The sequence below is a fragment of the Pantherophis guttatus genome, chromosome 4 (genome assembly GCF_059756535.1).
Source record: "Pantherophis guttatus breed Tessera chromosome 4, ASM5975653v1, whole genome shotgun sequence".
In the NCBI taxonomy this organism is placed as follows: Eukaryota; Metazoa; Chordata; class Lepidosauria; order Squamata; family Colubridae; genus Pantherophis; species Pantherophis guttatus.
The window spans coordinates 117,422,012-117,442,893 of NC_142066.1; the positions used below are offsets into that span (position 1 = coordinate 117,422,012).

Below are 20,882 nucleotides of genomic sequence, written 5' to 3' on the forward strand. Positions count from 1 at the left end.
GTGCATAAGGAATCCCGACTCAGAAAGGGGCGTAACTGGCGTATCAGGCGAACCTGATAAAAAGCCCCCCTGGCCATGGCCGTCATATGCTCTTCTAAAGACAGCCGTGTGTCCAGGAGGACGCCCAAGTTGCGAGCCCTCTCTGTGGGGGTCAATGACTCGCCCCCAATAGCCAGTGATGGCGCCAGCTGGCTATATCAGGATGCCGGCATCCACAGCCACTCGGTCTTGGAAGGGTTGAGTCGAAGCCTGTTCCTCCCCATCAGACCCACACGGCCTCCAGACACTGGGACATCACTTCAAGGGCATCGTTGGGGTGGAGATGTACAGCTGAGTGTCTTCAGCGTACAGATGGCATCGCACCCCAAATCCAAGGATGATCTCACCCAGTGGCTTCACATAAATGTTGAACAGGAGTGGCGACATTTCATTTCATCTAATGCATGAGTGGCCATGAGCAAACTTTCCAGTTTTCAATAGGAATTTTTCTAGCTCTGTCTATATATTGAACCTAAGTCCTTTCATACACTTTTAAATCATTTCCTAAGGAATAGTAGACTTCAATATTACTGTCATATTTGGTAATAGATATTATTCTATAATAAATATGTTTTTTTCATTCTCCCACTCAAAATATTTTCCTTATTTTTAGGATCTTGGCTTGGCCCAGATTTCTGCCACCAACACCAAGTCTCCAGTCCCGCTTGGATCCCTAGCCCATCAGATTTACAGGATCATGTGTGCCAAGGGCTATGCCCAAAAAGACTTCTCATCTGTATTCCAGTTTTTACGGGAAGAAAACTTGTGAACTCTCTATTGACTTTTAACTAGAGACATTGTTAAAAAAAACGTGTATTTAGAGCTTCTTTCAGATTAATCAAATACATGAGTTTAATCAAAGATCATGAATCATGATCTCACTCACTTCTGTATTCTAATGTCACTGCTAACTCCAAGATTTCCTATCTTTTCAAATACAGTGGAATTTTTTTTTTTTATAATTTATATATAACTTACTTTTTAAAAAGTGCAGTAGTAGAGTTTAAAGAAAACCCAGTATATTTGTATTTACATACATACTTCCAAATGACGGTTTTCCAAACTTGTTATCTCCAGATGCAATGGATTTTAACTTTAAGATTACAAAATGGGCATGGGCTCTAAATTGGGAAAAAATTTTCTGAACTGTAGAGGTATAACAGTTTAAAGAGCTCCTGAACTTCCTAAGTAATATTCTTCTTTACTTTTTAAAAAATTATTATAATGAAGAATTAATGATAAAAATTTGTATTAATTAACGATTGCAATTTATTTGAAATCTGGTGCTTATGGTTTTGGAAAGTCATAGTAAAAATAACAGTGTGCTGCATGTTTAACATTTTTTCCTCAGTAGCTTAACTTTATACATTTTTAATTTTCTCAACTTTTCAACAGATTCATGTCTACTTCCTTTACTGACATGCAGAGATCTTGGTATTGTTATAAATCTAAATAAATAAATCCTTTGAAATCTAAGGTAAAGATCACAAGAAGAAATATATGGGCTTATTGTAAGGGGTGTATTCTCTTGCTTTTATTATGATCAGATTCTACGCATGGTCATACCAATAAAAATGCATTTTGAAAAATACATAAAAGAATTAAAGACCTGTTTTGTATAAACAAGAGGGATAGTGTAAAGGTCTGTAGATTGGTGTGTTCATTAAATTTCCATTCTTGTTTGTTAAGAATGCAGTCTACAGCTATTGAAATAGATAGAATATATAAGATTATTAATCTCCTGGTATCATAAACAGAGCTTGTGAACATTTTTCTTTATTGTTCTTTATTGTTACAGTAATTCTTGAAACTCTGCATGAAGAGAAATAATAAACATTAATCAGAATTACCTGATCACTATAGCTTTTAACAGGGCAGTTGATCAACCTACAAATTATGAACATTCCTATAAAAAGGTAATGAATTACCAACTGAATTGGATCACTTTGGAACATGTTCTTCTTTTTTGTTACTATGATCTATTCAATCCTAGAACTGAAGCAATATAATTTTTTAATAATCCTTTTTATAATTAGTGATAATCATATAACTGATTTCAGATCACTCTTTTGAAGGTTTAAGTGTGGTCAAAATGAACAATATGGCAGCAGAAAAATTGCTGAGTGATTTAAAATATAGAGTAAAAAAAACTGAAGAAAGTTCCATGCTGGTTCTGTAGATCTGATGGTAGGGCAGATGTGATAAAGATAGCACATAAACACATGGAACATTCTGGAAAGTAAGCAGTCAAAATGTTCCAACTAAGAATACTGGAAATGTGAAATGGATGAAGCTTCCTCTTTCATTTTGATAGACAAGGCTATTGGGGGAAAATACACCCTGTTAATTAAAGGTACTTAGGATAGGGATACAAGACTTCTTTTTCATGGAGTGGCTTCCTTACTGGGTTGGGAGTTCTGAATTTTGTTTCCCAAGCACTACGTGGGATTGTTTCTGTTTTGTTTTACAATTAGGTATTCTACATGCTATGAATGTAAAGTAAATTTTAAGCGCTTGATTTTCTACAGTGGTACAATTAAAAAAAACAAACAAATCCCATAGTAGATTAAGAGTCTGTTAACATCTTTCAACTCTTCCAGAATTTGAAAAAAATTCCAAAGCCATTTTGGTGGAATAGAGCCAGAAAAAATCCTGATATAGTATTACTAGTTCATTAAAAGGAATGGCTATGAAGCCTTGTTGGGATAATTGCAGTTAGTTACATAGGATAGATTTTGTTGCTAAACAATTTAACATGAAAAAGTGCAGTCTTATGATGTCCCTTAATAAGTAAATTTAGATATTTACTCACATAAATTTCTTTGAGTTCTGTTCCATGTTTCCATCCCAGGTCAATACATAAAATTGCATGATTTAGTAACTGAAACAACCTCAGTTTTGTGGCGATAGATTCTACTGAAAGAAAAAGAAGGTGAACAAAAACGGAAAATACCCAAATATTAGTGTTGATATATGAACACTAACTAATGCTAGGACAAAAATGGTATTTCAGTGCTTTGCCTAATATAACATCACACAATGGTCCTATAGGCAGAATTATAGAGGAGTATAGGGATATGTCAATTTTTCTCCCTTGCCAATACTTAATTATGAAAGTTTGTGTAGGTGGCAGTTTCAAATGAATCGGAAGATAAAATTCACGAAGTATTCTGTTGGCTGGCAATCACTTTCAGAGAAATGGGACTATAATCCATAATTGAAAGCAACACTATTGTTTTGAGCAGGATAGTGGTTTCAAGTTATGTAAATTATTATGTTAAATATCTAGAGATGCCATCTTGCTTATCCAATGTAAAGAGTATGGTTTTATTTCTGTCCGTGAAGTTTTATACATTTTGTGAGCAATAAGTTTCTGAAGTGGTTTGCTTTTCTTTTTTTTTTTAAAGCATGTCATATTATAAAAATGTGTATTGGGTGACTTCATCTCTTTAACAGTTAGCTTCTTGAAACCCAAACTAAATTGTGAAATTAGTAATTAAAATGGCTACCACTCAGAAAATAGATCATTTCTGTAATAGATCTATCACTCCTGTGTCTGATTTTATAATTTATCATAAATTGTATCATAACAACAGAAACACATGATTTATTAAATACATAAAAAGATATTGAAGGTTTCAAATCTCAGTCCTTGTTTCTGCAATTTCTTTAACCATGGTGCTTATTTTTTGATATCTGAGTAAAAAGTATGCTTTGACTACTGGATTTTGTAGATGGAGTTAAAGTAAAAAATTTTAATGTTTCTTCCTCTTCTCCTTGCTAATAATGTAACTAATCAGAGTTAATTAAATTATATCTGCTAGTTGGCTATTAAGCAGGGGTAAAATTCGGCAGGTTCTGACAAGTTCTGGAGAACTGGTAGCAGAAATTTTGAATAGTTCGGAGAAACGGAAAATACCACCTCTGGCTGGCGTCAGAGTGGGGTGGGAATGGAGATTTTGCAATATCCTTCCCCCAGGAGTGGGGAGGGAAGGGGGATTTTGTAGTATCCTTCCCCTGGAGTGGGGTGGGAATGGAAATTCTACAGTATCCTTACCCTGGAGTGGGGTAGGAATGGAGGGTTTGCAGTATCCTTCCCCTGCCACTCCCACTAAGCCACTCCCACCAAGCAACACCACGCCCACCAAGCCATGCCCACAGAACTGGTAGTAAAAATTGAATTCCACCACTGGTATTAAGTTCCTATAAAAAGTGGGACTTTTGTGAGTAACTATATAGTCTTAGTAATCAGAAAATGTACCCAATTTTACAGAAAATAAAAGTTAACTCATCAATTGCTGAATTACAGCAACTATTCCTCTGGAGATGAGAAAGATTACATTATCTGAGAATAGAATGTGCCTCTGCAAATATTTTCCCCCTTTTTCAACATGAATGTATGGGGAACTATTACATAGAGGGATTTTGGATTCACTTCCTCTGAACCTTTCAATTCCAGCCATTAAGATCAAGGAGATTCCATTCAAATTCAAACCCAGAAAGGATTAATTCGGCCAGTCACTCTTGGCCTACCTTGTCTCACATGGTTGTGAACCTCTGAAAAAAGAGCAGATTATAAATGAAATGAATTATAAATGAAATGGATTATGTGGTCTGTATCTGCAGGAAGGTTAAGAGTACAGGTTAATAAACTCAAATCTGCACATGAATTACATTTAGATTTCAGGTGGAGAACAGAGAAGATATATAATTTGGAACAAACTGATACCAAAAGGGGATGCGGTGGCTCAGTGGCTAAGACGCTAAGCTTGTTGATCAGAAAGGTTGGCAGTTTGAATCCCTAGCATCCCTAGCTCCCGTTAATTGCTCCAGCTTCTGCCAACCTAGAAGTTCGAAAGTATGTAAAAATGCAAGTAGAAAAATAGGAACCACCTTGGTGGGAAGGTAACAGCGCTCCATGCACCTTCGGTGTTTAGTCATGCCGGCCACATAACACAGAATCGTTAACAGACAGTGCTGGCTCTTTGGCTTAGAAACTGAGATGAGCAGTGCCCCTAGAGTCAGGAATGACTAGCATGTATGTGCAAGTGGAACTTTTACCAATCTGATACCAAGAGATACCAAGTCTTAAATATCTTTGATCCAATGTTCATTGTGGTTTGTTCTTGTTAGATAATTTCTTACGAGGCATCAACAACTAACAGCTTCAGCATTTCAAACTATTTCAGATATTGATAACCATTTATAAATCACACTTGATAAATAGCATTATTTAGCAAGGAAGCTACACAATTTTAAAATCATAATAACTGAACAAAATCAGGAAAGAAATAAAAAAAATAAATCAAATCCAAAGTACTGTGGTATATAATCAAAGAAAGTACACATTTTCATCATTCAATTAAAATTTTACATAGAAATGATTAAGTTCATGTTAAATCAATCCCTCAAAGGGAAAGCAAGCCTAGGAAAGATAACCATCCCATACCTTGGTTACCTCTATGTAAACAGTGGGACTTTCAGGCAGCCTGCATAAATACTAAACAATTTATAAAAGATCATGAAATAATAAGGAAGGTATTTAATGCCAAGGATAAATATGGGAAAAGAAATAAGTCTAGATTTCTTCTTGCTTGCTTTGTTTTTATAGTGAGAACACATATTTGTTCAGTAGTTTAGATTGTAAGATTTGATTTTTAATAAGATTACCATATTTTTCAGAGTATAAAATGCTCCGGACTATAAGATGCACATACCTTTTTGGGGGGAGGAAAACAAGAAAAAAAATCTGTCTCTGCCTCCCAGCCATTTTCTTCCTTGCAGCAAACAACCTGCTTTAGTTTCATTTTCATTTTCAGCAGAGCCTGATTAGCACAAGAAAAAAAAAATCTGCTTCCCAGCAATTTGCCTGCTTGCAGCAAACAGCGGAGGCCGAAATTGGGGCGTGTGGAGGCGGCAATGGCAATCTGAAACAGCCTGAAACAGCTGAGGGTCGGGAGGCCGATCCAACCAACAATCAATGCTTGTGCTAATCAGTCTGTGCTGAAGCTGAAACTATTTGCTGCAAGGAGTTAAATTGCTGGGAGGCAGAGGCCAAAGGGTGGGGGCCGACGGTGGGGCTATATTCTATGTATAAAACACACCAAATTTTCACCCTCTTTTAGGGGGTAAAGTCATTTTATACTCCGAAAAATACGGTATATCTTTTGAGACACAATAGTTTAGTTCACCTGATTGGTTTCATTATCTTCAAATAAATAACAGTACTAAAAGTACTAGATTTGAAAATCCTATAACATGTAACTTGGAACATCTGCTGGATCTTATTTATAAATTGTTGATTATGATTCGGAAACCAAAAAGTTAACAATTATATGATTGCATGGATGAAGAATTTAGATGAAATAACAGATATGCAACAACTGGAATTTCAGTTGAAGAATAGTCCAAATGTTACATTTACAGTAAACTGATATAAGATCTCTTGTTGTTATATTAATCCATTCCTTATTGCTAAAACAAATAATTTATTATCTAAATATTATTAGAAATGTAATTAGCAGCTTGGATCATTCCTTCACCCTTGGAAGCAATATTGTAAAGCTCACAGTTTTGGAAAATGATTCATGCCAGAATGAATCAATTTCAGGTTCCATTTCAACTTGTGTTATTTTAATTAAACTTTTATTAAACGTCAAATATTGGCTTGGTATATAGTAACTGTTGCATAATACTATATATCTCTTATTGGAAAGAATGTTTCATGCATTCTATGGAAGAATTGATAACCAAACTGTCAAAATATACTTTGCTGTTCAGAATAACTTCACATCTAAAAGTAAACATTTCCAGATTCTAATTCAATATGCACAAGATACATGTTTTTGTGTGCATAAAGTCTATATTTTAAACTTATTTAATTTCTAACCTAGAATAGTTTATCGTAATTCATAATTTCATTTTGTTGTTTATACTATGCTGAGTATGGTTTCTGATATTGATACTTTATGTAGCTTTAATAGCAATTTTAATTTGTTTAACATGAATGGTAATTCATTGACAATCAATGATATACAGGTAATCCTCAATTTACAGCCCTAATTGAACCCAAAATTTCTGTTGCTAAGTGAGACAGTTGTTAAAACAGTTGACAGTTTATCTCATTTTACGATCTTTCTTGCCACAGTTGTTAAGTGTATCACTGCAGTTGTTCACTTAGTAACATGATTGATAATGGCTTCCCCATTGACTTTGCTCGTCAGGAGATTGCAAAAGGAGATCACGTGATCCCAGGACACTGCAGCTGTCATAAATATGAGCCAGTTGCTCATCATCTGAATTTTGATCTCATGACTCTGGGGATGCCGCAATGTTGTAAGTGTGAAAAATGCTCATGAGTCACTTTTTTCAGTGCTGTTGTAACTTCAGAAGTCATTAAATGAATCATTATAAGTCAAGGATTACTTGTATTGGAAAATTATATCTTCTGGAACTTTTATTAAATAAGACTAAAATAAGACTTCTGCTTATCTAGGAGGGATCCCTTTAAAATCAGTATGTAAGATTTAAAGCATATATAGAAGGGTACTAAAAATAAACCACGCTTTTTTGAGACTAACATCTCTTCAAAATGTTTACAGCTTTTGCTCTACTGAAAAAAAGAACCTAGTGATCCTTATTATTTTTTTCTTTACTGCAAGAGAACACATGTGGACTATTCTGTGAAGCAAACCGATAAAGAAAAAAGTCTTTCCAACTAGGACTGCAATCTGAGATACCAAATCCTTGTGCCAATATGTTCAGATTTGACAGAAGCCCCCTGAGCCTCTGTTTTTGGCAACACAGTGTGGGTTTTGTAGTTTTATTGCCAGGACCCTGGTGTTTGGTTAAATTCTGCTTTTATGACCTAATGTAGCTCTCCAGGTTTCCACCTGGGCTGACATTTGTTCATCTGACTGTTTTGCATATTACACGACTTAAGCAGACAAGGGGGCATTTACCATGTTGCCCTGACCAGCAGGGAAATGGCTAATGTTCAATCTGCTGTAAGCCAAAAGAATGGAAAGATCAGTGAAGACTTGTTAAGAAATTATCTCTGGCCCCTCAAAGGAAAATAAAAAGATACAGGGGAAAGCTTGTTGGATCTGAGCAAGAGCAAGTTTTCCTTCTTTTTTTTCCCCAGTAGAGATGCCATTGGTGAATAATGCATCATCAAGCAAAGTAAACTTCTCACAACGATTGCATGATAGTTATGTTTGCATAACATCAAAATATTGTTTCAGCAATATTTTGATGGGTATTATTTCTCTGAATTTTTTCACGATTATGAAAAACCAGAATTATGCGTCTTCACATATACTGCAATGCAATTTAGTGTGGGGGAGGGGGAAAATATGCAATATTTGCAGGACTTGGCATTGTTTTCCTTTGTTCTGTAATCATACTTGGAAAATCTAGATACCACATCAGTGTAAAATGTGCAAATGTACACACAAATGTATATACATATGGTTCTGCTATATTTCATGCTAAGTGTCATATTTAGCATTACTGGTCATGTGCAAATTTGAGTTTGATAGCTTTAAAAAATCATACAGTATCCATAGAATCCATAGCAGTTGTAAGTGCCTTGAGTAACAATGACTCTTTGTTCAGATTGTTACAGTAGTAGTGCTTGTTTCTATTTCAAATCAATTTCATATATGTTTCAATCAGGAAAGATATATTCAAGTTGGTATGAATCTGAACCTCAACCTCAAGGTGAAATGAAATGGTTGAAATGAGTTTCTTTTTTATCAATAATATTTACTTTGTAAAAATATTTTTAAAATTTCTTTATTAAGAATAACAGTAAAGTAAGTAAGTAAATGAACTTCTTAAACTGGGTATTGGAGAATATTTGAACTTCACAGCATTGTAGTGTAATTTGCTTTATGATAGTCTGGCTATTTACCAATTTAGCCCAATATTATCTAGTGTGAATCATAATTACCTTCAGGTTACTGCCTTTGATCAATTAAATTGAGTTCCTGTTATTTGCAGAATCTCAGGACATCATACAACTCAGATTCTGATACAGTGTCTTGAAAGAAAAAGGAGCAGAAAAAAGATATCACAAAACAAAGGGCAGCCCAGATTCCATCCACATTATTACATAGAGATAAAGATCTTGGACCAAGCAAGTACACATGAAGAAAGCTTTTAGATTCTAAAATAATCTAAAAGATTCTTAAATACAAGATGAGAGATGAGATATTCATAAAATAAATATGCATAAAACCAAGATTCTTTGGGCTATTAAATGTTTAAAACTCATTTATTAGTCTGATATGGAGATGAAAGATAACTTAGTTTAGGTCAATTTTTAAACAATTCTAACTCTGGCAAAGGTTTCTAGCAATTTAGATTGCACACTTTAAATTTATACTGCAGTCTTTACCTTAAAAATTACATACATAATTGAACATACAGAAAAGCTGCATACAAACATGGTACCAAAAAGATTTAATATGTTGGTCATTTGGTCCTGAAAAGAAGTAATAAATGCTTTTGATCTTTCTTTGAAGCAGCAGTACAAGGTTAAACTGCCCTTTCAGAAACAACCAGATGCCCATAAAAGCGGATTCTTTTCTTTCATAGGAAGTTGCCAAGGCCTGTCCAGCTGTGCCGGTTTGTAAACAGATTAGTTTTAAACACTCAGTAGCCCTGATTTACTTTGTTTAAAGCAGTATGTTTTAGCCTATTGGCCAGCCTCAACAAGCTGTGCAATGTCCTGTAGATTTCCGTCAGCTAAAAATGGCCATTAGGTAATTATACTCAAAGTTAAATAGACATATTTAAGACTGGAGTTGTTTACTTTCCATTTTACTCACATGTTCCAGTATTTTAAAAGAAAGCCTGATAGAATATTTATATTTGGCCTTTTTGATGTACAGACATTCTGTGCTTGGGCTGGAATTTGGAAATAGAAGCTAGCATGTTTTTTAGCACAATGACACGCTCTTTTGATGCAAAGAGTAACAGCTGTATGAAACCATACTATCGGCTAGTTAAGGATACCCATGACAGAGTTTCATTCTATCCCCTCCTATTGATCAGTGACCATAATAAAGAACCAAGCTGAGCAATTTGTTTATCTTCCCCAGTTAAAATGCCACGTAGTTTGCACATTTTATATCCTTCATTGAAAAATAGAAGCAAAAGAAATACACCTATCACAGGAAACCGTGGCCCCAATTTTACTTTTCAGCATTTTTTAAAAAGCTATTGTCCAATTCAGTAAGCAGTCACTTTTAAAAATACCAGTTATCTTGCTATGATATAGAAAAATGATAACACTATAGGATACTTTACAACTTATTTATAATGCATCATTAAATTAATTTTATCTTTTATTAAATTAATCTTTTGTCACTTGAGAATTTAAATGAGTGTGCTGGTGTTGTTAAATATATTTCGTCAATCGTTGATTTGATTTGATTTTTTTTAAAATGAAACATCATCTTCTGTTTCTAATTGTTATAATACTTCATTATTCCCACCAAGATCTATATTCCCTGCCCTTGAACAAGAAATCACTTGTATATGACATCATTGCCAGTTTGGTCTATGATTAAGTGACCAGACTAAAAACCAGAAGACTAAATTCTAGACCCAGTTTAGGCATGAAAAGTCAACTGGATAGCTGAGCTGATCACTCTCTTTCAGCATAATCTACCTCACAATGTTGTTGTGGAAAAAATAGGAGGAGGACAGTGTGTTAGGTATGTTCACTACCTCAAATTTTTTATAAAAGTAATAAAAGTCAGGATAAAAATAAAAAGGTAAATATTTCCCTATGTCAGAAAGCCATGTCCCAGTTTAGTTCTCTAACTCTAACCATGTCTCCCAGTTCTCTAACACTGTGTTCTAGGGAACAGTCTAAGCAAGAAAATGTTTTCTAGAGGTGGATTATATTATTCTGACTACATTCAGCTTCCTTTAGGAAAACTTACAAAATCTTCACAGCAATGTTTAAAGGCATATTTTCGCTAAATATATATTGTTTTTATTTTTGAAATAAAACTTGGACTTCATTTTCTTTATTCCTAATCTATCCCCAGGCCTCTACATGTGAATACATTTATATCGAAGGTGTGTTGAGAATGAATGTCTTTTCTTTTTAAAAAATAACAATGGAAAATAGATCAGAATCTGAATACTGTGTATTGTGAATTTCCATAAAACGCTGAGAGGATTATGGGGTAGCAACACTTTTAAAAGGTCTGTTTTATTTTAATTCTTTCTGTCTTACATTATATGGACCAGAAACCACTGATGATTGATTGATCAGTGATTAATTCATACCTGTCTAGTTCAGTGTTTCTGAACCTCAGCAAGATATGTGGAATACAATTCCAGTTGGCTGAGAAATACTGGGAGTTGAAATTCACACATCTTAAAATTGTTGAGGTTAAGAACCACTGGTCTACATTCCAAATATGGGAGTTTATAGCATTAATTCCAGTGAAAACAGTATCTTTAAATAAAAATACCTACCTCTTGATCTGAGATTAATATCTGGGATACAAAAATTTATAATTCCCATTTTCACCTTGCTCAAATAATCCTAGGAAACTATTTACTAAATTTGTCATTCAGACATTTCAGACTGCTGTTGCTCACATGGTGATTTTTAAAGAATTTATGCCTCACTCTTTCATTAGATCAAACCAAGGAAAACGGAATACCAACAATATAATTAAAATAAACTCATAAATATTAAAAATGTCAGAATATATAAAATACGAATATTAAAAGCATATACTCACTTATATTTTTTGTTCCATGCAATAGAAAATCCAGAGGGATATTAATGGCAACTTGCCACATTCATTTAGGTTTTTTTAGCATTCTAAGACAGTGATTCCAGTATTTTAAATCATAATAAAACAATAGGGCTTGCATTCACTTTTGCATGCTGTGGTAGAACAATGACAGTCTAGATTAAAAACCCTCTATATCTGACTTATGGATGTCAGTGGCAGAATCTTTGAATTAAGCAGTCTAAAATTTACAACAATAAATATATAAAGAAATAGGAATAACACAGTAGCTTCAGCATCAAAAATAATGGGTAAATCCAGTGTTAATTCTTTTGACATTTCCTTTGGGCTCTCCAATTGACTCCTTCAACCTAAGAAATTCTATCCGAAACCTTACTATGATAGGTGTCCTGCAGATAAAATGCATTAGGACACTGTATCTGCTGGAATTCTCAAGTAGCATAACTTTGAAACTACACATGGAATGATACAGATTAACAGATTAGAGTTGGAAGGGACCTTCTAGGTCAACTGATAATCATAGTAGTTATGTATTTTTGATAGATGGCACATGTAAACTATAAAGTGTGCACATTTTACAGTTTGTAGGAAAGGATTTAATGTATTAACTAAGATTCAATATGAATATCAATATGAAAGTGAGCCATGTGTGCAGTTAGTTTAGTTTTAGCTATCTTCAAAAAATGCCTTCATTAAAAACATAAGACTGGAAAGTGGTGCTCAGAAAGTTGCTTCAGAACAGCCTTTGTTCCGTTGGTAGAATAATATGGAGTAACCTCCTCTCAAACTGAAAGCTAGATAAGATTTCAATTCAACATTTGCATTTTGTGCATCAAATACCAAGGCACACAAGGGTTTTATACGATCTGAAAGAAACCAGAGTGGTGGTACCCAGAGGAAACGTAAGCAATCAACATTCAATGAGGACCCAGATAGTTGGGGCAATATGCTGATTCTGTAAACTGCTTAGAGTGGGCTGTGAAGCAGTATATAGTCTGAATGCTATTGCTATAATATTGCTATTCAAGTAATCCATGGATTACCTATTGATTAATTTTTAATTGTACTCCATAATTATATGTATTTTAGGCCCTTATGTATAAGCTTGCATTTAAACAATTTTTATATCACATAGATGTATGTCAATGTGTCTCTGAATTCAGCTGATGCAGATAAGACTAAATGAGAAGTAGATATTCTCTAGATTTGACATAAAGAAATTCAGAGAGGGAACTGTTCATGGACAAGCAGTCTGTGGGCATACATTGGCCCCATCTGTTTTCAGAACAAGCACTGCAAAGATGAGAAATTAAAATGCAATCTAAGAATAACCTCAATATGTTATTGTCCCTAATATAAGAATGGCTTAAATTGTATCAAAAGCAACAGAAGATTTTGTGTAAAAACTGAGAAAGTGTATGCTATAACGAATATGTTAGCCTTTATGGCATTAAGCGAATTTTTTGGTTGATCTTGCTTATTTTGGGCTACATTTGTCTATGCCCATTGCTGGGCCACAAATTCTAATAAGTTTAGACTCAAGTAAAGAGTAAATCCTTTAAAAGTTTGTGTAGGTAGTCTGACCTTGTATGAGGCATATATTTTGTTAAAATTTAAAAGTCTGTCCAGCATCTTGTCTTTTTCTCTATGCCATATCAATTAAGCATGCTTCTTTAATTGACATAGTTGAAATAATTGCTGTAATTATTGTGCCGGTGAAGACTTTTGATTTCAATAAAACAAACAGATAGATCTTAAACAGTAGACTTTAGTGATTTGTATTTTAGGATAATTAAGGCATTTTAGCCCGTTTATATATATGTGTGTGTGTGTGTATATTGATTGAGAGATAGATAGATAGATAGATAGATAGATAGATAGATAGATAGATAGATAGATAAATTTTAATCTGGTCCATTTATTTTTTATTTTTTCAATCTTGTTAAAGTTTCGTGCAATACAGAAGATTTAAGTGTAATGAAATTTAAATTGCTATGTAATGAAATTTAAATTAAAAAAACACAAAACTTTGAAAAAACTTACAAAATTGGGAATCATAAAAAAATAAGAATGAGACCTGCCTAATGAGAGAAAAATTTGGCAACACTGTACAGCATTTTACATCCTTTGTGAGAGAGCAAAGAAAAAAAAAAAACACAGCCTAGAAACCAGCTTATCAAAATGTATACTTCACCCCTCTGCAGATTTGGGCTGCAATACTATTTATTCTTACCGGAGAGTAAACTTATTTGTTACAGTGAAACTTTATTCTGAAAATAGATAATTGTACAATTTCATCCTCAGAATTTGAATTCCTTGCCTGAGAGAACTGAAAATCCTTAAACTACATATAATGGCCTACAGACTCCATTTTTTTAAAAAAAGTAAGTAAGTAAACATAATTGATTCTTTAGAGAACCATGATCTCTAATGATTTGATTTTCTTATTCTTGCTTTTTAGAAGCTTGGCTTCTAAATTATACAGAACTACTCATATATTTAAAATAATGTATTAAGCATATGGTATTTGAACATTTTGGACAAGATGTCTCTGTTTAGCCAATAGGAAATATTTGAAATTGAGAAACTGGATATTTTGTAATGATACTAGCAATGGAAGAAAGATATATTTGGTATACACACACACACACACACACACACACACACACACACACACACACACACACAAATAGCCTTTTCCAATCTAACACCCTCCTACTCTGCAGTATTACAGTTTCCATCACTCGAAACTACTCTGCTGATTGTGCATGATGGGGATTTTTGAAAGTTGCCAATTTAGAGAAGGATGCCATAAAATGTTTTAAAAGTCCTACCACCTGATAGGACTGGCAGGGTGGCACTGATGGAATCTGTTGGCTGAAATCTTTGAAATGAAATTGCCAGTGCATTAATTTTGAAATGCTATATCTTTCTCATACCCTCCTTCTTTCCAAAACATGACATTATTGATAAAACCCTAAATTTCAATAGGAAGCCATTGTACTAAAGATCTTCCAGTGACTTTGAAAAGCAGACTATTTGATATTATTTTTTACAGTTGTGTATGAGGTGGAAAGTACAGAATGATTGAATTCAGTTCTTCGTTTTCATCATCTTTCTAGTAAGCCATTCAAGCCCCAATAGACACTTTTATTATATGAGGAATATATAATTAAAAGCTTGGTCAAAGGTCATGTCTTCTGGAAAACCAAAGACAAGCATTTAATGATACCTAAAACTTTGACAAGGAATTAAAGGTACATTTTATTTTACCAGAGGTTCTTTTTCTCCACACGAACAGCAAGCCTTTATGTGAATTGAAACCCAATCCAAATTATTTTATTTACTTAACTGGAAAAGCAGATCAGCTGCTAGAAACCATCTGTGTGGATTCTCAAAGAAATGTATTACAGGGAAAGGAAGCATTGTATTGTGAGGAAAGGAAGCATTGTTTTACTAAGTTAAAAATACTTGATATAAATGTTGGCAGTTTAAAAAAAATATACACAGCCAAGAGTTCTTTCTTACGTTATTGCAGGTCAATGATCTCTTCCAACTTCCACTCAAAATGGTACCTTTTTATAAACACGAAAGCACAGAAACAATCCCATGTGACTATTCTCCACTGTAGTTAGATCATTGTTCCAACTTTAAGCCAGACTCTACATTTCAGTATTAACTCATCTTTAATATACCAGCAATGATTACCATACTGTCATGGAAGACAAAAGAACATCTATGAATTATTTTTCTTTCTCTTTCAGATAATAATAATATAAGTCCTAATATGTAGTTCAGGATATGATTGCATAATTATATAATCCATGGTGTTTCTAAACTAAATTGAAACAAGTATCAGTTTTCAATAGAAAAACTAGACCAATTTACTGTGTGATTTCTCTTTAATCTATATCACAGGTCTACCCCAAATCTATCTGTAGGGCTCTCCTCATGTGGCCTAGAGAGCTGCTTGTCTTCTTCATTCTTCAACTAATCAATTTATCAGTCATGTGTAGGTTGTTCCAATCAGCCAGAATACAACTTCCTTACTATTCCTAACTGTACATCTAACCCTGGAATTCTTGCAGGCAAAGTATATATATGTACTATTTATTAATTTATCAAATTTATAGAGCCTTATTCCTGTCTACTAAAAGAAGTCTGGACAGCAAACAGAAATAAAATACAACCAAACAATATCAATTCAATTCAGAAGAATTGAATTGGATTCAACTCCTTGAAAATTATCTTGTCAACATATTGCAGAAAACCAGAGCGATGCCAGACCTCTGTCTATATAATTGAAGTGGCTGGAACAAATCAGAACTTCACAACTTTCTAATGATTGATATCTAGATGACTGTCTGAATCTAGGTTTCAAGCAACAATCTGTTCAAGTCTTTTATTAGGAAAGAATTCAGGATGATTTAGAAGAGAACTTTTTATAAAAACAAAATAATTTGCTAATTACAATGTATGAAAGCAATCTTTGCTAACAAAACAAGCTACCGTATTTTTTGGAGTATAAGACACTGAGGATTATAAGACGGACCTACTTTTTGGGGGGAGAAAAACAAGAAAAAAAATCTGCCTCTGACTCCCAGCAATTTGCCTCCTTGCAGCAAACAGCCTGCTTTAGTTTCATTTTCAGCACAGCCTGATTAGCACAAGAAAAAAAAGATCTGCCTCCCAGCAATTTGCCTCCTTGCTAAAAACAGTGGAGGCCCACGCGGCAATAGGCAATAGGCAATGGCAATCCCTGCAGCCTGAAACAGTTGAGGGTTGGGAGGCCAATCCAACCGATAATCAGCTGCTTGTGCTAATCTGGGTGTTCTGAAGCTGAAACGGGCTGTTTGCTGTTTGCTGCAACGAGGTAAATTGCTGGGAGGAAGAGGCCAAAGGGTGGGGGCCAGCGGGTAGGGGGGACTACATTCGGTGTATAAAACATACCCAAATTTTCACCCTCTTTTGTGGGGGGAAGTGTGTCTTATACTTCAAAAAATATGGTATTTAGCGGGTGGGAGTGCACTTTAAAACATTGTTTTACTTGCATTTATAAATGTATTATGTGGTTTCTTAAATTAATAAAAGTTTAAAAATTAAAAAAAAACATTGGATGAGATAGGAACATAGAACATAGTTGGATAAACTAAATAAATGGATGTGTTTAAGTGCTAAATCAGAACTAAGGATTATATACAGTATCAATTTTGCTTCTTTTCCTAGCTAAACAAAATGGAAATTTTCATGACATTTTCATGTCAGTTTTTCTTGAAATTCAGTACAATTTTATCATTTTTAGGGAGAAAAGATAACAAAGAAGTGATCCAGAAAGTGCATAGAACTCCCTACTTCTGTGTTGCGTCCAAAGAATGGAGATATTATTAGGATTAATCAAATATTATACTTCCAGGAGCTATTATTTTTCATTAGAACTCAAATGTCTTCCAGTGATGGAATCAAGAACTAAACAGTCGTTGAGACAGACTTGAAAACCAGGTGCTTCTGAATCCACAATCAGTGCTTGAAATTGTTTCCAAAAACTGAATTATCATGAGAACAAAGATCTGTCCACGCATATATTTATTCTGTACAAGCGCTCTTGATCTTAGTCACTTTGTTTCAGAATGAAAAAGTATCTTCTGTTAAAGCAAGGGAAATGGGAAATCCTTGCTAATTTATGCAAAATTCTCAGAAATTAACCACTGCGTTCCCATGTAAATGTTATACACCTATACAGCAACAATGGCTTCTAATTGTTTTAAAATAAACCAAGCTAATCTTTGTAATCCAGCTGCTAAATTACCTTTGTGGGAAAATGTGATTTACAGATAGAGAAGAAAGATTTGCCAAACACTTTTCAGGAGATAGTGGCAATTATGTATGAGCTGCCATCATACTTACACAGAAGGGGCTAATTAGTCTTAGAGCCTCCCCTCCTTTTTTTCCCTTCTTCTTCTTCAGTGCTCCAGTGCAAAGCAAGGAAACTAGTGCTGGAGGATAGACACATAGGTCATAAATTGGAGTCAGAGGCACATTCCTTGGCAGACATCCTCTTTCTTGTAATTGGCAGGGACCTGTAAGATGAAGTGTTATGCTTTTATTTACCATAACAGCTCTATTCACTGCTGCACATGGCTTCTTGCCACTACTAAACTATTTCAGCTTCTTGGTTCTTAAAAACAGGAATTTTCACATAGAACTTTTAGGAAGGCTCTAAAGCATATTCAGTTCAGTTTAATGATCCTTTTTTTAAATATGCTATACAAATTCTTTCTCACACTAACTACTGTGGCATCGTCCTATGATAAATTGGGAAGCTAAGCATAAGTTTAAAACAGACAGGTGCCTGCTTTCCTACCAACAAAGGTTAAAATCGTAACCTTTTATGTACTGTAACATTCTGATTATTTCAAAAGTATTTGTTGATGGTAATTAATTCTGGAGTGCATTGGACACATAGATGGGTAGTTTAGAAGGTTTTGTTTTGTTTTATGTATTTATTTATTTATTAAATTTATATACCGCCCTATTCCTAAGGGACTCAGGAATGATGTATGATCTGTACTCGGATAATTAAAAAGTTTTAAAGGCCATGCACCACATAAACCAGATAATAAATCTATTATACTCCAATAGTAACAAAACAACTGAAGTAGTAAATACTTCAGTGAACACTATATCTCTTTCATGATACTTTTCTCAATATTTGAGTCTAGAATAACCATAGTTATAATTACTTGATAGTAAGAGAAAACAAATGTACATGTTGATGATGCAGAGCTTTCACTTACTTGCACTGAATTGTGACACAACATGCCTAAGCAGTCTTTTCTTTCTGTCAGATCCTAATAATGTTGCCTTCATATGGTCACCAAGCCATATCAGAGGCAGCCTTTAGTCCTTCCTCCATAGCTATTCTGATAATAAAGGAATGTTTCCCTTTTTATCCAGACATATTTGTCTGTGTATATAATTTGACATCTTTGTCAATCATTCTATTGGAGACATGATCAAGTTTGAGTTGGCTCAGTTTCAATGATTGTTTTAAGTGGGTGAGACTATCTCTATCTTTTTGGTCTCTAGGCACTATAATTTGGGACTATGATGATGTGGATATTAGAAGAACCTACATCTTTCAAACTGATCTTTTTTCTTATGTTCACCAGATCTTTGAATTTTGAAAGACAGATCAACCCAACCAATAGGCAGCAGGGATGGAGGGTGAGGAAAGTATCTCAGAGGTTTCCCAAGCTTCACCCTATATCAGTTATTATCTTCTTTTGAAGAGTGATAAAAGAAAGTGAATTGTTGTTGAATTATGAAGTGTTGTTGAATTATATTCCAAAATTTAAAAATGTATCCATTATGATGAACTTTGGGTATTGACTGTCTGGATTGTTATAAATAAGGAACCATATGGCTTTAGAAGAATGAGTGCGTAGATACTAATCTCTGAAGGCAGTCTGAACAAAATTGGCTTAACTTTTGAATAGACTTTGTAATGCTGAGAGGCAAGATTGGACAATATAATATCTTATGCTTTCAATTATGATGTTCAAATATTAGCTCTGTTTTGTATATGATTTTACTATTTTTGCTAAAGTAAAAAATTAGTAAATATATTGTATAATCACTTTTTTCTTCTGATTATTTTCCCCTGTATTCTTCAATCTTTTTATTCATATAGCTTTTAAAGATAGTTTACAACATATTTCTATTCCATTGTATTATTTGTACTTTCTGAAAAATAAATCTGAAGAAAACTGGTTTAGTACTGCTACCCATCCCTTTGTCACTTTGTAAGATAAATTTAAAAATCTATATGCATCCTTGAGAATTTCATCAAAACAAAATTCCCCCAAGGTAAAAATGACCCAATCTTATTAGAAGAGAATGCTTAGAAAATATGCCAAAGGAATTTTTAACTTACCATTAGTTTTTTTTATCCCAGCAATTCTGGTCTTTTTTATTGCTAATGAAACATATTTTAATTATTATGATGGGTTGCACAGTGACATGTTTAGATTGGATTAAGTATTTTTATCCACCTATACAAATTTGCATTGACTTCCTCCTAGGATGTATCATATATCAGCATAGTGTGTGTATATATATATGGGTGTGTGTGTATATGTGTGTGTGTGTGTGTGTGTATTAGTTGACAAATTAGTAGACAAATTATATATATATATATATTAGTTGACAAATGGAAATTTGATCAATGCACAGATTGTCAATGTTGTTTTGGTATGACACCAAGTGTGTTAATAACTATTGAATGACCACTATTGTTTCTTCTCTCTTTTTACACAATTTGCACTTTGAATCATTTGACAGTTTTTCATTTCTGCCTTGATTGCACTAATTCGAAAAGCTTGCCCTAGAGCCACAAAAATCAAGCCTTCAGTTTCTTTTTTAAAAAGATCCTGGTTCTAGGCCATTGCCAGGTTTTATCTTTATTATTTATATAATACAGATATCAATATATATTTATCTATATATTTGAAATTGACTAGATAATATTTTTCCTTGCCAACATTTTGTTCTTATCTTCATTACATTATTTCAATATTCATGTTTTCTTTCCTGTACATTTAATAAGTTCTAATATTTAATTTGCATCAGTGCTTGTTCTTGGCTGTCTTTTATGTAATAAACCAGTGTATGCTTTTCTTCTTCAACAGTTCGTTTGATTTTCAGTCAACCTCTGCCTCCATTTCAATGGGGGAGGTATATATCAATATCAGCACATGTAATGTATGGTGCACGGGTCCCCAACCTTATGGCCCACTACCAGGCCTTGAGCCTTTTAGAACAGGGCTGCAGAAGTGGTGGATGAGTATGTGCATGCATGCACACATCCTACCCACTCATGTGGAATCATCCCCTTCCCCCCTCTGCCAGTCTGCAAAGCCAAAACGGTTGGAAACTCCAGAATAGCGAATAGTCATTAGCTTTTTATTACTTTCAGGCTAGAACTAGGCTGCCAGTCTGAAACAGAGTCTAATTCTGGGAAGAAATGAATATCATTTTATAATTAATCTGTTAATTATG

General features: G+C 34.0%; 1 protein-coding gene and 1 long non-coding RNA gene across 2 annotated transcripts in view; both read left to right on the top strand.

Moving 5' to 3' along the window:
- The window catches only part of HIBADH (3-hydroxyisobutyrate dehydrogenase), a 134,830-nt gene extending 131,164 nt beyond the window's left edge, over positions 1-3,666 (top strand). The window contains exon 8 of the mRNA XM_034402221.3: positions 653-3,666. Within this exon, the coding sequence (XP_034258112.2) occupies positions 653-808 (156 nt within the window). The 3' untranslated portion in view covers positions 809-3,666. The remainder of the gene's footprint in view (positions 1-652) is intronic.
- A 3,600-nt stretch (positions 3,667-7,266) lies between these two features.
- LOC148114320 (uncharacterized) overlaps positions 7,267-20,882 on the top strand; it is a 74,628-nt gene continuing 61,012 nt past the window's right edge. Inside the window, exon 1 of the long non-coding RNA XR_015733987.1 lies at positions 7,267-7,374. This is a non-coding gene — a long non-coding RNA (uncharacterized LOC148114320). The remainder of the gene's footprint in view (positions 7,375-20,882) is intronic.